Genomic DNA, 19,794 nt, shown 5'->3' on the forward strand with positions numbered 1-19,794 from the left:
CCTTGGGCCAGTCATTCACTCTCAGCCCTGTGAAAAAGGCAAGGGCATGTCTCTTCTAGAACCTTGCCAAGAAAACTTTAGAGCAGGGGTGTCCAAACTTTTTGCAAGGAGGGGCAGATTTGGTGAGGTGAAAATGTGTGGGGGCCGACCATCCAACCTCACATTCTTCGAACCATTAACATTAAATACAAATGAACTATTTTATGAAACACGAAACAAATAACGAAGAGATAATAACTAAGTAACTCTATACTAATACTTCCATGTTGGAAGCACTGTCGCCCAGGGGATGCCCAGTTGGGGGCTTCTTTTGCATCCCAAAGAAAGCGCCTATCAAAGTGGTACCATTTATCTAGACCAAGTCTTAAAGTTGCCAAGGTTGGAGACCACTGGGCTAGAAGAACTCCTAGGCCCCTTCCAGCTCTATTCTAATTGATGGATTTGACCAGGATGATATAAGGTCTCTTGCCTTGAGTAAGGGGCTGGATTAGGAGACCTCCAAGGTCCCTTCCATCCCTATGATTCTGTGTTTTATGATGTTGAATGGTGTGATCTTTATGTGCCATCAAGTCAGGGTTGATTCTTAGTGGCTACATCAATTTTTCTCCATGAGATCCATCCTCAGCCAGGTCCTTCAGATCCTCCAATGGAGCACCCATTGCTCCTGTACTTGAGTCCATCCATGTGCTACTGTTGGGTTATCTTCTCCACACCCCCCCCCCGGGTTTTCCTATTTGTAAACACATAAGGAAGAGAATCTGTGGTTCTCTTGTAGCTCCGGTGGGAGGGGCTACAACAGGGTTTGTGACAGCCTGATTGGTCCAGAGACTGAGGGATTTTTCTTTATCATCTCCTCCTTTCCCTCCTGGCTCCCGTTTCCCTCAGTCTTTTGGTCCAATCACTTGGCTCCAAGAGTTTCTTCATCAACTTTAGAGTTTAAGAGCATTTACAGTAATTGGCAATATAATTGGACACGTTGTAAATTGAGTGCTTATCTGGCGTGCGGCTAGAAGGGGTGGTCGAGCCTCTGAGAGCCGAGGCGCGCCTAGTGGCTCCGCAGCCTCCGGGGGGGGGGTGTCATTCCCTCTACACGCAGCGGAGTCTGCCTTTCCCGGCGTTTTAGAATCAGCGGCCCGGGCGCAGTGCCGGCAACCACTAATTAAGTTAATAGCAGCCGCGTGCTTTGCAAGCGCCGCTTTTTGCCGCCAGCCAGCCAGCAACCCAGAGAGAGACTGGATCTGCGGAGACCGGGAAGCGCCAGAAGGAGCGCGCCTGTGCGGCAGGGACCTTCCCAGCACCCTTCTTCGCAACGTGTGGGTCGGAGGACCCAGGCTCGCCGCAAGGCTAAAAACCTCAGAATATGAATTGGGGGAGGTGTTTTGGGTTTTTTTTTTGCCGAGGACTTCTTTGAGCCAGGCTCCTAGCAAACATTATAGCCAATATTTGCATATAACGTATAAAAAGAATGCTAGTAAATATGTACTCATTGGTGTTGATTAATACTTTTATGTCTTCATTCGTTGCAGAGACATTACATACAGCATTTCCCTGGAAGCTGTGACAACACTGGTCGTTTTTCTCTCCTGTCAGCTTTTCCACAAGGAAATTCTGCGGAAGAGCATCATTCATAAGTATCTTATGCATGGCCGATGGTAGGTTAGACTGCAGTACTATTTTATAAGTACCGTGTTTCCCCAAAAATAAGCCCTATCCCGAAAAAAACTCCTAGCTTGAATTTTTAATGTGCATCCAATATAAGCCCTACCCCCCAAAATAAGCCCTAGTTAAGACTCCGCCCACTCTGTTGCACCTGGTTGTATGGGGTGGGACGAGGCGCACAGGTAAAAGTCAAATGAGGGTGGGAATGGGTGTGTGGAGCTGCCTCGCGCACCCCAACACCTGTCTGGCCTTGCTGGCCCACTTCTTCTGCAGCTGTTAGCTACCGCTTTCGTGTGTCGCCCCCAATCTCAGTTTTGCTGTTAGAGGCCTCCAGGAAAGGCCTCTGCGGCAGAGAAACGAGCTCTGGATTGACGCCCCTGGCTTCCATTTCGCCGTCAGAGGCCTTCCAGGAAAGAGCTCAATCTAGAGCTCTTTTATTGGCTGCAAAACAGAGGCTGGGGGTAAGTAGCAAGTAGCACAGTGTGACCACAGAAGAAATGGGACAGCAGTGCGCTCCGGTTAGCCGGGGCTGTCAGTGCCGCCACCGCGAGGTGAGTCAGTGGAAGATATCCCCCAAAATAAGACCTGGTGCCTTTTTTGGAGTATACACACACACACACACACACACACACACACACACATACACATATATATACACACACACACACATACATATATATAAATATATATACATACATATACACACATACATATACATATATACATATATACATATATACACATATACACATATACACACACACATATATATATATATATATATATATATATATATATATATATATATATATATATACACACATACATACACACACACATATATATATATATATATATACACATACATATACATACACACACACACACACACACACATATATATATATATATATAGGAGACCGTGTCTTATTTTGGGGGAAACACAGGTAGGTAGCTTTTATTCTTGAGTTTAACGAGCACAGCACTTGCATTTATTCTGCCAAAGCAAATCTTTTTATTTAGATGTAGATTAATTTGTGCTCCTGAAAGATCTCCCAAGCTGATTACAGATTGACTCTCCGGGCAATAAGAAACATTTTTTTTTAATCTCACTTAAACAACGGGTTGTTAAATAAATATGCTGAGATGAAAGTATTGTATGCCGTTCCACTTCATAATTTTAGGATATGGAGTGAATTAGAATGGCTCTGCATTTTTACAGCATTAAAACAAAGCACTTTCATAGCAGAAGTTAGAAGTCCATTGTTTTCTAGATGTTTTAGATGTTAGCTTCCATCAACCGAAGCCAACATGGCCATGGCAAAAAGAGATTTTTGGGAACTATATTTTAAATATTTAGAATGTACCAGGTTGTTTAAGCCTAAAGTTTTGGTTTGCGGGGAAGTATTTATTGTTTTTCCTTCTGTGAATCTCTAAAGAGTAGGCATTAGAAGTTTTTGAATTTACTTGAACCAGGTTAAAGGCAAGTTGTCACAGATATGTACATTTATTCAGCCTTCATTGCTCAGTACTTGTGAGTATTTTGGACTCCTCTCCCTGTAACAGAACAAATAGTGGTAAACTATTTTTATTTTCTAAATATATAAATGCCAAGTCATATATAACTGATTTCTGAATATGTAAAAAGGTCATGGGAAACTTGTGTTTATTTTCAAAGTCTAGCACCTTTTTTTTAACGCCTCTGATAACACATTTAAAATATATTAGCCTTTTTAAAATTCAGAAGAGTTGAGAGTGTCTAAGTAGGCATCAAATTAAAGCATTGTTTCTCCAGCTTGGTGACTTTAAAATGTGTGGACTTCAACTCCCAGAATTCCCCTGGCTGGGGAATTCTGGGAGTTGAAGTCCACGCATTTTAAAGTCACCAAGCTTAAGAAACACTGAATTAGGGATTTTAACATTACGTGTATCACTTAATGACCTGTTTTCATTTTTAAAAGAGCACTTTTAAACTGTCGCGTTTTAGATAAGTTTTGCAAAATAGAGGAAAGGAAAAGAATGATTTTGTCTGCATTCTGGTGCAGCCCCAAATCCACTTAAAACTTTGGCCCTTTTGTATTTGCCAGTCTCCCATACACCAGCCGACTAGTGAAAACTTTGTTATATAACTTCATCCGTCAAGAGCGAAGCCCTCCTCCAAGTTCCCATGTCTTCCAGCCTGAATCCGAAGGAGGTGGACTGCTATACGGAATTGCATCAGGAGTGGCAAGTGAGTTTTATTGGCGTTATTGCTACCTGTACCTGTGTCCGCCAGACATTCAGTGCTTTTATTTCTCTCTGTGAATATATTTTGGGCATGTCAGATATCTGAATCAGGTATAAACCTTTTCTCCCTTTTATAAGAAATAGAAGTAACATTTTTTATTGTTATCTGGAACCCCTATTCCTATGTAATTTCACTTCATTCTGCCTTGCTTTCGAAGAGCAGAGTTAACGGGGGTAATGTAATTTTACATTTATTGATACACCGCCTTTATTACTATTATAAATAACTCAAGGCAATGAACATAACTGATGCAGATAGTCCTCGACTTATAACAGTTCATTTAGTGACCATTTGAAGTGACAACATCACTGAAAAAAGGGACTTATGACCACAACCGTAGCAGCAACCCCGTGGTCATGTGATTAAAATTTGGCCGCTTGGCTACTGATTCATATTTATGACAGTTGCAGTGTCCCAGGGATCACCTTTTGCGACCTTCTGGCAAGCAAATCAGTGGGGAAGCCAGATTCCCTCAACAACCGTGTTACTAACTTAAGAACTGCAGTGATTCATTTAACAACTGTGGCAAGAAAGGTCGTGAAATAGGGGCAAACGTCACTTAACAACTGGCTCACTTAGCAATAGAAATGTTGAGCTCACTGGTGTTGTGAGTCGAGGACTACCTGCATTCCTTCCCCCTCCTATTATGTCTACAACAACCACCCTTTGAGATGAGTTAGATTGAGTGAGAGACACTAGCCTAAGGTGACCCAGCTGGATATCATGCCTAAGGCAGGACTAGAACTCACAGTCCCCTGGCGATTGGCCCAAGGTGACTCAGATGGCTTTCATGACTAAGGCGGGACTAGAACGCACAGTCCCCTGATGATTGGCCCAAGATGACTCAGATGGATTTCATGACTAAGGCGGGACTAGAACGCACAGTCCCCTGGTGATTGGCCCAAGGTGACTCCGCTGGCTTTCATGACTAAGGCGGGACTAGAACTCACAGTCCCCTGGTGATTGGCCCAAGGTGACTCAGCTGGCTTTCATGACTAAGGCGGGACTAGAACGCACAGTCCCCTGGTGATTGGCCCAAGGTGACTCAGCTGGCTTTCATGACTAAGGCGGGACTAGAACTCACAGTCCCCTGGTGATTGGCCCAAGGTTACTCAGATTACTTTCATGACTAAGGCGGGACTAGAACTCACAGTCCCCTGGTGATTGGCCCAAGATGACTCAGATGGATTTCATGACTAAGGCGGGACTAGAACGCACAGTCCCCTGGTGATTGGCCCAAGGTGACTCAGCTGGCTTTCATGACTAAGGCGGGACTAGAACTCACAGTCCCCTGGTGATTGGCCCAAGATGACTCATATGGATTTCATGACTAAGGCAGGACTAGAACTCACAGTCCCCTGGTGATTGGCCCAAGATGACTCAGATGGATTTCATGACTAAGGCGAGTTGCGATAGAAATCACATTTGGTTTACCCCGCTTGTTTGGGTATCTGTTTTCAGTATGAATCAATTCCATGTCTGTAGGGAATGCTAACAAGCCCTAACCACAGCACTCTCTCTGTGTGTGGTACAAAGACCTTCATATGTGTTTTATTTCCTCTTTCTCTCCTCCCTCTGTGTAACTCTCCTGCAACAAAAAAACAATTAAACCAAATTGTCTGCACTTCCTCCTAGCTAAAGACCCCACAATGAACTAAATGCTAATCCTAAACATATTTATATCCTTAATGTTTTGCTTAAGGCAATAGAAAGCAGTGAAGAAGAGTCTTGCATGATTTGAGACGCAAGTATTACACATCTGTAGGTCTACATTTAGCTGCTATTGGTTTTAAGTCAGGTTAACAACAACAACAAAATCCTCAGTAGCTTTGGTAACAGAGCAGTTTTGATTCTCACAATCATCCAGATGTTTAGACTAGATTTGGCTTTTTTATCCATTTATCAAGTCCTCCCCAAGGACCTGGGATAGTCGGATGTTGATGTTTGATGGGGTTAAAGGCATCATCACAGGATGTAAGCTGTTCCGAGGAAAGCTGCCTTTTGCAATTGACTGATGGGGATTTGGTCAATAAATGCCGATCATGTTCAGGTTCTGCTCGAGTTGTTTTGGGATTGCACCCAAGGCTCCTATTACTATTGGTACTATCCTTGCTGTTTTTTTTTGGGGGGGGGAGTTCTTCTACTTCTGCTTACTTTGTATTTTGTTATTTTCTCCAGTGCTTTCTCTTATATATTAATTGTATACAACAATATATTGTTCTTAATAATTAATAAATTATTATTAGTAGTAGTAGTTGACACATACTTTATATTATACCAATATGTTATGGACATCGTAGGAATAATTTGATGCATAGGAAGGTGTTGTGGCCCAGCAGGCGCCATTGGAGCTACAAACAGACTCCGACAGCGAGGGGCCCTATGAGTCGGCTTTAGAAGATGTGGAGGACCCTGGACAGAGTTCAGACTCCGAGCAGGGACCAGAGAGGCTGGTTGACCACTAGGAGGCGCCTGAGGCATGGAGCAGCGGTGAAAGCCAAAGGGAGTTTGTCCCTGACGTCAGGCCCTGGAGCAGTGGGGAGGAGCTAAGGGAGTTGGTCCCGGATGCCAGGCAAAGACAGGCAGATAAGCGCCGACAGCAACTACGCAGATACAGAAGATAATTGGACCCAGGTGGTTGTAATTAGGCACCTCCCAAGAGAGTATATAAGAAGAGACTTTAGGAGGAGGCTGTTTGCAGGATTCAACTAATATACTAACGCTGGAGAAGCTCTCATGTGTATTTCTTATCTTGGAAGTCTGGATTGCTACCAAAGTCTTGTCAGTGTGTTAATTTACTGCGAATAAGTTGTCTAGCAGTAATCTTGTGTCAGAGTGCCTCGGCGTACGGAGGGGGAGTCAGAACAGGAAGGCCCGCACAGCTACAGAATTGGCAGCTGTGGTTTCATATTTTTTGTGAATATAATAATAATAATAATAATAATAATAATTGGATAAAAAATGGCCAAATGCAGTCTAAATATCTCGCTGAGTTGTGTGACCAACCATCATTGTCATCGTAACAGTTTTCTGTGCTGTCCAAATCTGGGTGGTTTTAATATCAAGTAGATAATTAAAGAACATGTGACATTTTGCTTGAGCTAAATTGTGCCGTTGAGTTGACTCTAATTTTTAGAGCGCAGAGAAGAGCAACAAAGGTGATTAGAGGTTTGGAGGATAAAAGATATGAAGAACGGTTGCATGAACTGGGTATGTCTGGTTTTTAAAAAAAGAAGGACTAGGGGAGACATGATAGCAGTGTTCCAATATCTCAGGGGTTGCCACAAAGAAGAGGGGGGCAAGCTATTCTCCAAAGCACTTGAAATCAGAACAAGAAGCAATGGGTGGAAACTAATCAAGGAGAGAAGCAACCTAGAACTAAGGAGAAATTTCCTAACAGAACAATCAGTGGAACCACTTGCCTCCAGAAGTTGTGGATGCTCCAATACTGGAAGTTTTAAAGAAAAGATTGGACAACCATTTGCCTGAAATGGTATAGGATTTTTCTGCTTGTACAGGGAGTTCGACTAGAAGACCTTCGAGGTCCCTTCCAACTCTGTTATTCTGAATTTGATCACTTCTAATGAACTAGTCTGTAACTTATAACTTGTAACAGACATGAACAACTGTTTGCCATCTCAACCAATCTTCAATAATGGCCTAAAGGTCTTCTAAATAATCTCTCCTTTCAACTTACCCGTTTGATCCACTGACATCTATTTTATCTTTTTGTCTCCCTATTTTTTTTTATTGCCCTCCAGCCTGCCGCAACTTATTTGATTCATATGTCCAAAACGTGTGAATTATTGTTTGCAGACTAATCATCTCATTTATTGTACATGCCCAGAGTCATGAGTGGCTGTGTAAATAAATAAATAGCTCCTAAGGCAGTGTTTCTCAACCTTGCCAACTTGAAGATGTCCGGACTTCAACTCCCAGAATTCCCCAGCCAGCATTTGCTGGCTGGGGAATTCTGGGAGTTGAAGTCCGGACATCTTCAAGTTGCCAAGATTGGGAAACACTGTCCTAAGGGAACAATCCGGGATGATTGATTGGTTTTTTTGTTGCGATCTATGATACATGTAGGTGGCTCAGTGGCTAAGACGCTAAGCTTGTCGATCAGAAAGGTTGCCAGTTCAGCAGTTACTTGTCCCAGCTTCTGCCAACCTAGCAGTTCGAAAGCATGTAAAAAATGCAAGTAGAAAAATAGGGACCACCTTTGGTGGGAAGGTAACAGCATTCTGTGTGCCTTCAGTGTTTAATCATGCCAGCCACAAGACTACAGAGACGTCTTCGGACAGCGCTGGCTCTTCGGCTTTGAAACGGAGATGAGCACCGCCCCCTAGAATCGGGAACGACTTAGCACATATGTTGTGCTATATGGTACACATAGCAACAGTCACCAAACTCAAGGTTTGGCAGTAATAATCACCTGGCTTATTGTTCACTTGTCATAACTGTACATTGTGTACGTGTTCTAACTTCTGTTAGAAGCATCATCGTTGTCCTTGTTCTTTTGGTTGTCATTGAAATGTCCTTGTCCTTTATGAGTTTTCGTAATTTTGTTCTTAAAGCATTCAATTCATCCAGTTGAAGATCACGGTCTAATCAACAGTGTGTTGACTTCAATTGTTTGGGCACTAGCCAGGCGGGTCTATGACAAGTCTCCGAAGTGGTGCAGGAGTCACAGCTGGATATTGTCACGGCCCATCTGCCCGGAGACTGAGGTAAATCTTGAGGCCACAGCTCTACCCCTCCTCTGACTCTCCCAGATTAACCTCAGTCTTTGGCCCAGAAGAAGCTAAATACTTGGCTCTCCTCGGCACAAACTTTTCCCTTTTTTTTCCCCTTTACCTTAAAAATCTTTTTACCTTTTGAAATTGTACCTCCGCGGGGAATTTACCTTCAAGCAAGTCGTTGGACGATCCTCCTCTCGTGCGCTCAGCAATTGGCCTGGCACAGTAGCGGTTGCGCTACTGAGAGGCCTAGGAGCAGCGGCCCAGCGGTGGGGCAGGGAGGCCCAGGTCCGCGGCTGGAACGCAGGCTGCTCCACAGAGATCTTCAAGCAACAGGAAGAGAGCAGCTCAGTCGGAGCGGCTCACGTGATCGGACAACATGGTCGGCGGTCGCCATCTTGAACAAGAGAGTGCAAGCGCGGAGAGCAGTTCCGGTCTCTGGTCACAGAGACCGCAAGCACTGCGAGCACCACCAGCAGAAGAGGACCGGTCCTGAGCTCCACCGGTCATCCGGGTAGGGCCACAGCTTATAAGAGAGGTGAGTCTTCAGCTGCTCACGCTCAAGGTAGTGTTCCTCATGGCTATTACCTCGGCCAGGAGGGTGTCGGAGATCAACACAAAGCCAGGGCGGATCTCTGCATATTCTACAGTAACAGGGTGGTCCTAAGGCTCGACCCGGCCTTCATTCCAAAAATTAATTCTCCCCTTCATAGGACTCAGGAGATCATTCTCCCGAATTTTTGTCCAGCTCCCTCCAATGGGAGGGAGAGGTCTTGGCATCACCTGGATGTCAGGAGGGCGCTGTGCATCTATCTGAAGTGCACCTTGCCCATCAGGCGGTCGGAGGCTCTTTTCGTCTCTTACCACCTGGGAACAAGGGGAGCGAAGGTCTCCCCAGACGCCATCAGTAGATGGATCAGGCTAGCCATCTCCAAGGCCTACGAGGCACAGGGACTTCAGGTGCCCGAGGGCATCACCGTGCACTCCACTAGGAGTGCAGCTACTTCGGCAGCCTGGGCCACCCAGGCCCCCATCAAGGACATTTGCAAGATGGCAGCATGGGCTTCGCCCTCTCCGTTCATCAGACACTATAGACTGGACGCCTTCCCCTCCGCGGAGGCGTCCTTTGGGAGGAGAGTCCTCCAGAGAGTGCTGGATACTCGGGGGGACTCAGGCCCCAATGGACCCTCCCAGGGACACCTAACTTTGGTAGGTCCCAGCTGTGACTCCTCCCATGCCCCATTTCGGAGACTGTCAGTTGGTCTTATCTGAACTGCATGTCTCAAAGGATGGCGTGGGAGCAATCACTTCTCGCCCATAGTGCGCCCTGCGCAGGGTGGGCCTGAGTAGAGTGTTACCGATCAGTCAGGGACCAGGAGGAGAGTGGGGGGTGTGTTACCCTGTTTCCTTCCTTCTAGAGACGCCTTGACTGGATCATTGGTTAATCTGGGAGAGGCAGAGGAGAGGTAGAGGTGTGGCCTCAAGATTTACCTCAGTCTCCGGGCAGATGGGCCGTGACAATACCCAGCTGTGACTGCTCCCACGCCATCCTTCGAGACATGCAGTTCAGGTAAGACCAACTGACATTCGGCGCGGCTAACTTGCCACAGTCAACTCTCTATGGGACAACTTGCCACAGACAGCTCGCCACAGGACAACTCGTTGCAGAACAAAAGTTACACTGATATCAAAGAAATGATGGGACAGAATCATTAAAGAAAGGATGCAAAATGAGTGACAGAATGAAATCTGAATGGCAAAAATTAAAATAATTTTTATTTGTTTGAAATAAATAGAATTGTTAAATTGTCCCTCAGCGAGTTGTCCTGTGGTGACTTGCTCGCGGCGAGTTGGCTGGGGCAGGTTGTTACATTCCCTAGCCAGGCATCTAGAAGTTATCACCACAAAATATATGTTCCAAGTAGGTTTATCTTTTGCAAAATTAGCAGTATTAAGGCCAGTAATTATGGGATGCGGTGGCTCAGTGGCTAAGATGCTGAGCTTGTCAATTAGAAAGGTTGACAGTTCAGCAGTTCGAATCCCTAGCGCCGCGTAACTGAGCTCCCGTTACTTGTCCCGGTTTCTGCCAACCTAGCAGTTCAAAAGCACATAAAAATGCAAGTAGAAAAATAGGAACCACCTTTGGTGGGAAGGTAACAACGTTCTGTGCGCCTTCGGCATTTAGTCATGCCGGCCACATGATCACGGAGACGTCTTTGGACAGTGCTGGCTCTTTGGCTTTGAAATGGAGATGAGCACCACCCCCTAGAATCGGGAACGACTAGCACATATGTGTGAGGGGAACCTTTACCTTAAGGCCAGTAAATTTATAATTTCTGAATATTTGTGAGTCCTTTGGGTATTGCACCAAGAGCTCGATGCAACTGATATTGCATTCCATTTTTCCTGTACAATGTTTCAATCTTTTTGACATATATAAATTTTATTAATTTTCTGTTGTTTACATTTGTTAGTGCTTAATAAATATTGTGTTGTCTGGGTATTTAATGTGCTTAACAATACAGATTACATTTTTAATCTAAACCTCTTTTTTTCCCAACCACTGATAAAATAAATTCCATGTTTGATCGTATTCTGTATCTTCCTTCTCTTTGATTTTCAGTGTAAGTCTATCCATTTCTGCACAATCATTCAATCTTGAGGTATGAACCGCAATATAGTTTTATTTTCTCCAGTTGTTTTTCATCAGTTCGTCTATTTCCAAAGCAGTGAATTACATCTTCTTTTCTATAACAGTGTGAGGTCTTTATTATAGTTGTTATCATTAGATCTGTCTACTCACTGACGTCCTTGAAATTTCCTTCTCAAACTTTACATTCCTCTTAATGTGGACCATGTTCCATGTGAAAGTGTGGTAGATAACATCTTTCTGATACTAGCAAAGTTTCTTTTAATCAATCACTCGCTATGTCATTTGAATACTGTGTTTCTCAGTAACGTGCACAGTCTTCGTGGTTGTCTCTTGAAAGCTGCACAGAAAACTTTTTATGAGATCTGTGCATACATTAAAAAAAAATATTGTGTTATTTCTTGCAAGACTTGTTAAAAGATTTAAGAGATGGTCTGGCAAACTTTTCTGTTATCAGTGGAAAAACCTGCCTCCTCAGATTCTGTTTGCAGACTTTAATGTACACTGGAATATTTTGGTACTAAATGGGAAATACTTCAATTGCTGGGATTTTTATAACCTTATGAATTCTTTTCAATAAATCTTGTTAAAGACACTGTGAATTTCATGCTTGGAAATTTAAGGAGCTCCAGGGGTGGATTGCTGCGTTACTGCTGGTTCGGTGCACGAGCGATTTGCGTGCGCAGTTGCCTGTAAATAGTTCTGCGCATGCACAGAAGATTCAAAATGCCAAAAAAACATGCCACGGGGAACTGGGAACTGGTTCGGGGGCGTGGCGAGCATGCCATCCCTACCGGTTCGCCTAAACCGGTGCGAACTGATAGTAGCCCACCTCTGAGGAGTTCCCATATAATTTGGCCTTTACTATTACAGTTATTCCTTGACTTGCGACCACAATTGAGCCCCAAATTTCTGTTGCTAAGAGAAGCATTTGTTAACTCACTTTGCCACCATTGTTAAGTGAATCACTGCAATTGTTAAGTTAGTAACATGGTTGTTAAGTGAATCTGGCTTCCCCATTGACTTCGCTTGTCAGAAAGTCACAAGAAGGGATCACATGACTTTGGGACACTGCAACCCTCATAAACACGAGTCAGTTGCTAAGCAACCAAATTTTGATCATGTGACCATGGGAAATGCTGCAACGGTCATGTGAGAAGTGATTGGAAGGGCCATTGTAACTTTGTCACTAAATGAAAAGTTGTAAGCTAGGGGTGTCAAACTCAAGGCCCGGGGGCCAGTCTGGCCTGCAGGGTGCTTAGATCTGGCCTGAGGGGACGCCCTGGAAACAACCAGGGACTGGCCCGCGGTGCTTCTGACAGTGAAAATGGAGCTCAGGAGGGCCGCACATAGTCCTCTGGAGCTCTGTTTTCGCTGACGGAAGGTTGTTTGAGGCCGTCGCAGCTGAAAATGAAGCTTGGGAACCTGTTTTCACTGGCAGAGTGCTCGGGCCACCACAGGCGTCCCCAACACGAGTGCCATCGAGCTGGCCACACCTGCTCTGGCCACACCCACCCCAGCCCCCCAAGGTCAAACACAACCCTGATGCGGCCCTCAATGAAATTGAGTTTGATACCCCTGTTGTAAGCCAAGGACTACCTGTATTCACATCCAATTTTTCCTTCAAAAATCTCTTTCCCCTTGCTCCTTGAAGGATGTGGTCTAGATATATATTATTCTTCCCCCCACTAGTTATACATAATATTCTAGACATTATAGCATAATAGCTCAATATTCTCTCTTTAGTCTCAGCTAGATTGCCTTTTCCACCAAGGTGTTTATTGTGAATTTGTGATAGTATTTAGGATGACCTTACCTGTATTGGAGAGGTAGGGTTGGGGAGGGGGGCTGCAAGGATCTGTGCCGGAAATTGGTAGCTTTTTTAGGTCACAAGTATCATTGTACAGTCTTGCACAATGGTTCTGGTACTAAACAAATTAAAATGCCCAAACTTGCACGAGCGTTTAAATCTCTTGTAAATAAGGATAGAATAATGCAAGAGCATTTTAAACTATCATGAATCTAAAATTCTCATGAAGCTTGGCAACCATGCAAGATTCCAGCCATTTCTCAACTTCTTCTCAAACGCTGCTTAATTACATGGCTTCTGTATTATTATAGCACCCACGCAATGGTGGGTTCCGGATCCCATTGCAACCGGTACAGTGCAACAGGGCCGGGCGTCCACCACATGAATGTGCGCAGTACACGGACAGACGCACACAGTGCACACATGTGTACTTACCGCCCGTGACGCTCCGCAATGCATCAGCGATGCTCCAGCTGCTCGGCAGAGCGTCACGCAGGTGCCATACGCTCCATGCGTGTATGCGGATGCTCCGGGCAGCTCAAATACAGGTAAGGAGCGCAAGCAGATGGGTGGGCCCTCCAGATCAGCGTACCAGAACGGTACCTGGTGCTCCCAGCAGGCACCGGTACACCCATATGGGGCATACCGGTCATATCCCACTACTGCACCCACGGGTGCCACATTATTTATTCCTTTTCTGGGTTAATCTGCAGAATTGATATCGGGGACTGGATTACGGAGAAAAATTAATAAGACTTTTTTAAAGATATGGGTTTGAAGTGAAGAAGCTATAGAGAGGTATGGCCATAATGTTCCCATCCCTTCAATCAATACCGTATTTTTCGGCTTATAAGATGCTCCGAAGTATAAGACGCTCCTAGCTTTTGGGGAGGAAAACAAGGGGAAAAAATCTGCTTCAGTCTCCCAGCAATTTGCCTCCTTGAAACAAACAGCAAACAGCACAAACAATATATACTGTTTGTGGTGTTACATTTCAGACTATACTTGTACAGATGCTGTTAAAATTGATGAGCTTTCTGGAAGTATAGTTATTCTCTGCAATTTAGTAATTAGTACTTTAATAAATTTATATGCCGCCCAATCACGTCGGACTCCGGGCGGCTTATAGAAACAAGATAAAAGTTAAAAAGTTAAAAATAGAAAGATAAACAATTTAAAAACAACACACCATACATTCCGTCTAGGTGGGGCTGGACCTTGTTCGTGAAGTCAACAGCCCCAGGCCTGCCGGAATAGCCAGGTTTTAGTGGCTTTTCGGAAGGCTGAGAGAGTGGGAAGGGTCCGGATCTCTACGGGTAGATCGTTCCACAGGGCCGGAGCAGCTACAGAGAAGGCCCTTCCCCGAGGGGCCGCCAGCCGGCATTGTCCGGTCGACAGGACCCGGAGAAGGCCCAACCTGTGAGATCTTATCGGCCGTTGGGAGGTATAATTTAAAAGAAGATACAGTAGCACTGGGCCTCTTCAGATCAAGCATTGATTTTAAAAAGCTTCTTCATTTTGTTAAGTTGTCTAGAACAACAATAAAGCAGCCTTTAAAAAATAAGTCTAATAATTTGAACATTCTATAGGCATTTATAGTTATTGACTTACCTTCTTGCAGCAAACAGCCTGATTAGCACAAGAAAAAAAAATCTGCTTCTGCCTCCCAGCAATTTGCCTCGTGGAGCAAACAGCAAGTTTCACTTTGAGTTTAAAGCGTGTCTCCCGATCATCAGCTGTTTCAGGCTGCAGGGATTGCTATAGCCTATTGCAGCCTCCACAATCCCCATTTTCCACATTTGTTGCGAGGAGGCAAATTGCTGGGAGGCAGAGGCCAAAGGGTGGGGGACGGTGGGTGGGTGGGGCTACATTCAGCATATAAGGTGCACCCAAATGTTCACCCTCCTTTAAGGGGGGAGAAAGATGCATCTTATACTCCGAAAAATATGGCAGGTATCATTGTGTGCAAGGAGGGTGGTACGGGTGGTCCTTGACTTACAACAGTTTGTTTAATGACCATTTAAAGTGAAAAAAAGCATTGAAAAAAAGTGGCTTATTGGCGTTTTTCACACTTAATGACCATTGCAGCATCCTCACAGTCATGTGATCAAAATTTAGATGCTTGGCAATGGACTCATATCTGTGACGGTTGCAGCGTCCCAGAGTCACATGGTCACTTTTTGCAACCTTCTGACAAGCCAAGTCAATGGGGAAGCCAGATCCACTTAACAACTTAACTAACTTAAGAACTGCAATGACTCCCTTATCAGCTGAACAACTGTGGCAATGAAGGTTAAGTGAACTCACTTAAATAAATGTGCCACTTAACAGAAACGTTGGGCTCAAGTATGGTCATAAGTCGAGGACTACCTGTAATCTGCTCATGTAAGGTGCTATATCTTTCATAAAAAAAATTTCAGTGCTTGCTTTGCTTTAAGCTGTGTTTAAAGTGAATTTCAGGTTAACTTCCAAGAGAAGTTAAAATTGAGCTTGTCCGTGCATTTGATTGTCCTCATGGAGGCAGTAAAAGTACATCGCTTTGACCTTTGGAATAAAACTTCACAGCAGAGACACATCAAAGGTCTCCTTGCATTTCAAGCAGAGAAATTGTGGGTCATCCTGCTTGCGGCTCCCCCATTTCTTCTAAGTGAGGGGTGGAGGGTTAGGTGCCGTTTTTGGGTTAGGGCATCTGCTCCTTGAAACAAAAGCCAAGTTAGTTTGGAGCATAAATTAGCACCATCACTTAGTGTTGAGTTTATAAGCAATTGGGAGTTAGTAATTTTTCATTTTTTAAAAATGTATGCTGTGGATATTTTAGCGTATATTTATGGATGTACTAGGGACGCGGTGGTTCAGTGGCTAAGACGCTTATCGATCAGAAATGTCGGCCGTTTGGCGGTTCGAATTCCAAGCGCCGCGTAACGGAGTGAGCTCCCGTTAGTTGTCCCAGCTTCGGCCAACCTAGCGGTTCGAAAGCATGTAAAAATGCAAGTAGAAAAATAGGGACCACCTTTGGCGGGAAGGTAACTGTGTTTTGTGCGCCTTTGGCGTTTAGTCATACCGGCCACATGCCCACGGAGACGTCTTCGGACAGTGCTGCCTTTGAAATGGAGATGAGGACCGCCCCCTAGAGTCGGGAACGCCTAGCACATATGTGCACGGGGAACCTTTACTTTTATCTTATGGGCGTACGACTTTACTTTGATAGCAGCTTCTATAAGTTAAATAAAATCAAATGGATTTGGTAACTGGAAGGGAAGCGTGAACTAAAAGCAGGACTGTCTTTGCTTCTCCCAACAAAAAATCAGAACCCATGGTGTATCTAGTAGAGTAGAAACAACTCAAAATACAGTTGAAGGATCCTAGCATTAAAAAAAAAAAGCCTTCTAAAGTTTTTCCAACATCTAATCAAGATCCATATGGGGACAATTGGAATATTAGGTGCACTTGAATTAGGGGCTTCCAGTCTTCTTTGATGGGATACAAAGATCCGTCAGGACAGTGGTGATATCATTTATTTATTTTATTTGTTACATTTATTTGCCGCCTCTCTCTTTGTCGGGCTACTCTAGGAAGAAATGAGTAGAGTAGAACCATAAAATGAACAACGGAAAAGAAACAGAGAAGAAGAATACATCAAATATGATAACAAAAAAAAATGGAGGAGAGGAAGAGGCAAGAGCAGTTTGGGGGGGGGGGGGTGTCTGCCATCAATCCAGGAGACGCCTCCATTATGGAACTACCCAGTTGGCCAAGTGGCAGGGCCAGGTCTTCAGGCTCTTGTGAAAGGATAGGGGGGTGGGGGCAGATGTTACCTTAGAGCAGAAGTGAGGAACAATGGCCCCTATATGACTTGCAGACTTCAACTCCTGCTGCCTCAGGAATTCTGGGAGTTGAGGTCCACAAGCCATAAAAGGGTCATCGTTCCCCAATAATGCCCTACAGCAGGGGTGTCAACTCAAATTTCATTGAGGGCCGCCTCAGGGTTGTGTTTGACCTTGGGGTGGTGGTGAGGTGGGCGTGGCCAAGATGGGCATGGCCAGCTTGACGTCACTCGTGTTGGGGGGGGGCGTCTGTGATGACCCGAGTGCTCTGCCAGCGAAAACGGGCTGACAAGCTCCATTTCCGGCTGGGACGGCCACCCGCAGTCCTCTGCCAGTGAAAACGGAGCTTGGGAGTCCTACCCACAGCCCTCCCGAGCTCCATTTTCACTGACAGTGGCACTGTGGGCCAATCATTTGCTGTTTTTAGAGTGGCTCCACGGGCCAAATCTAAGCCCCGGGCCTTGAGTTTGACACTCCTGCTTTAGAGGATAAAATGTTTCATAGATGTTACAGCAGGGAAGGCTCTGCTTCTGATAGTTGGAATTCTTTGGCCGACAGAATCGGAAGAAGGCTGGTTGCCATTTTTAGCTCTATTTCAAGTGCTTAGGTGGTTTTGATGTAAGTCAAATAGTTGCAGTAAAGTACAGTACTTATGATCATAATTGAGCCCAGAACTCAATTTAGCAGTCTTCCAATATCTCAGGGGCTGCGACAAAGAAGAGGGAGTCAAACTATTCTCCAAGGCACCTGAGGGTAGAACAAGAAGCAATGGGTGGAAACTAATCAAGGAGAGAAGCAACTTAGAACTGAGGAGAAATTTCCTGATGGTTAGAACAATTAATCAGTGGAACAGCTTGCCTCCAGTAATTGTGAATGCCCCAACACTGGAAGTCTTTAAGAAGATGTTGGCTAGCCACTTGTCTGAAACGGTATAGGGTCTCCTGCCTAGGCAGGGGGGTGGACTAGAAGACCTCCAAGGTCCCTTCCAACTCTGCTATTGTATTGTATTGTATTGTACAACTATGGTCCCAGGTCGTTGCAGTTGTAAGTTGACTCATGTAACAGGTCCTAATTTTTCCACACCACGAAGCTTTGTTATCCCGCTTGCAGGTATTAGCTACATCATATTGCCAACAGAAAGAATGAAACTGGATTTGAGGGTCAGGATTGCTCCAGCAGATAGGAAAAAACAGAAATGAAAAGAAGAAAGTAAGGCAAGAACATTTTCGGCCTCTCATAAGTTACTTTACCCACAAAAGTTCAAGCCAGATCTTTTATGGATTGTATACTTGTTCTTATCTTAAAAGAACACCCAACTCCCAATGTTGGGATCTTAACCAAGGGACGTGACTAAGTGTTTTCCTTGTGGTTTGAAGGCTGTTAATGTTGCATGTGATATTTTGGGGTTTGTTTAAACCTCAGAATGATTCGGTGATTTTTTTTTTTTGGACACGTTAGCAGCACATGATACAAAACATATAAGATATATCTTCCCCGAGCCGAGGTGGCGCAGTGGTTAAATGCAGCACTGCAGGCTACTTCGGCTGACTGCAGTTCGGCTGTTCAAATCTCACCGGCTCAGGGTTGACTCAGCCTTCCATCCTTCCGAGGTGGGTAAAATGAGGACCCGGATTGTTGTTGGGGGCAATATGCTGACTCTGTAAACCGCTTAGAGAGGGCTGAAAGCCCTATGAAACGGTATATAAGTCTAACTGCTATTGCTATATGAATATGGATTCACTAATCCAGCGGTTTGCTCCCAGTTTGCAGTCCAAACTTTGTGAGTTTGCTAATAGGCCTGTGATGGCGAACCTATGGCACGCGTGCCGGAAGTAGCACACAGAGCCATCTCTCCAGGCACGCCAGCCATTACCCGTTGCTCTTCCAGGTTCTGGCATGCACATGTGCGCCGACCAGCTGGTCTTTGCACACCCAGGAGCACCGGAAACTGGAAGAGCAGCTCTCTGGCTCACATGCGCATGCCGGGAAGCTGAGCTTCCGGTTTCCGGCGCACAAATGGTCTTTGAGTACGCATGCGTGCCAGAAACTGAAAGACCACGTGACCAGCATGCATGCACACGCCAGGAACCGGCACGCACCGGGGAACTGTTCTTCTGGATTCCAGCACTCCCACACATGCACGCCAGAGAGCTGCTCTTCCGGTTTCCGGCGCTCGCCCTCTCCCTCCCTCCCGTTTCATCACTCGTGCTGAAAAGGTTTGCCAACGCTGTAATAGGCTTTCCAACATTGTACATCCCATGTCCTTGCCATAGACGTGTTATGAACATTTGAGTTGAACTAGACTTTCCTGGAAATATTCAACTGGCAAAATGGAGTTTCTGTCACAGGAAAGTGTTTTTCAGCAGCTTCCACATGGACAAAGTTACTCTGTTTGTGTGTACACACACACACACACACACACACACACAACACACACACTCCCTAAGACCAAGACAGCAGTGACTGTCAGTATTAAGAAAAGTCTTCTGATAGAATTTGGGCAACCTTCGTGACGAAGGAAGGAAATTTATCCTAATTTGCCTCTTTGGATATGAAGGTTTGAGGGAAGTTTTCCTCTTTTCATTTTGGTTTATTTACACATTGAAAGGCCAGGTTAAGCATGCAAGGAAGTTTCTCCGGCTTTGACATTTATTTCTTTTAATTTAGGCCAAGCTGTTAGCAAGATTATAACAAGCAACATTATTTTTTTCCCCCTGAAAGTTTTGAAAGGACCAACTCTGCCAAGCTACAGTTTCCAACACAAGTTTTTTTTTTAAAAAAAAATAGAACCTCTGATAAATGGCTGTTTTCCTTTTGAACAAGCCATC

The 19,794-nt window shown here is 44.8% G+C and overlaps 1 protein-coding gene across 2 annotated transcripts in view; it reads left to right on the plus strand.

Annotated features, from left to right (window-relative positions):
* Positions 1-19,794, plus strand: part of DYM (dymeclin) — a 266,534-nt gene that overhangs the window by 82,683 nt on the left and 164,057 nt on the right. For both annotated transcript variants that reach the window (XM_032213699.1, XM_032213700.1), the window contains exons 8-9: positions 1,527-1,652; positions 3,747-3,889. In XM_032213699.1, coding sequence (XP_032069590.1) covers positions 1,527-1,652; positions 3,747-3,889 — 269 coding nt within the window. The remainder of the gene's footprint in view (positions 1-1,526; positions 1,653-3,746; positions 3,890-19,794) is intronic.

The sequence above is a fragment of the Thamnophis elegans genome, chromosome 3 (assembly GCF_009769535.1).
Source record: "Thamnophis elegans isolate rThaEle1 chromosome 3, rThaEle1.pri, whole genome shotgun sequence".
In the NCBI taxonomy this organism is placed as follows: Eukaryota; Metazoa; Chordata; class Lepidosauria; order Squamata; family Colubridae; genus Thamnophis; species Thamnophis elegans.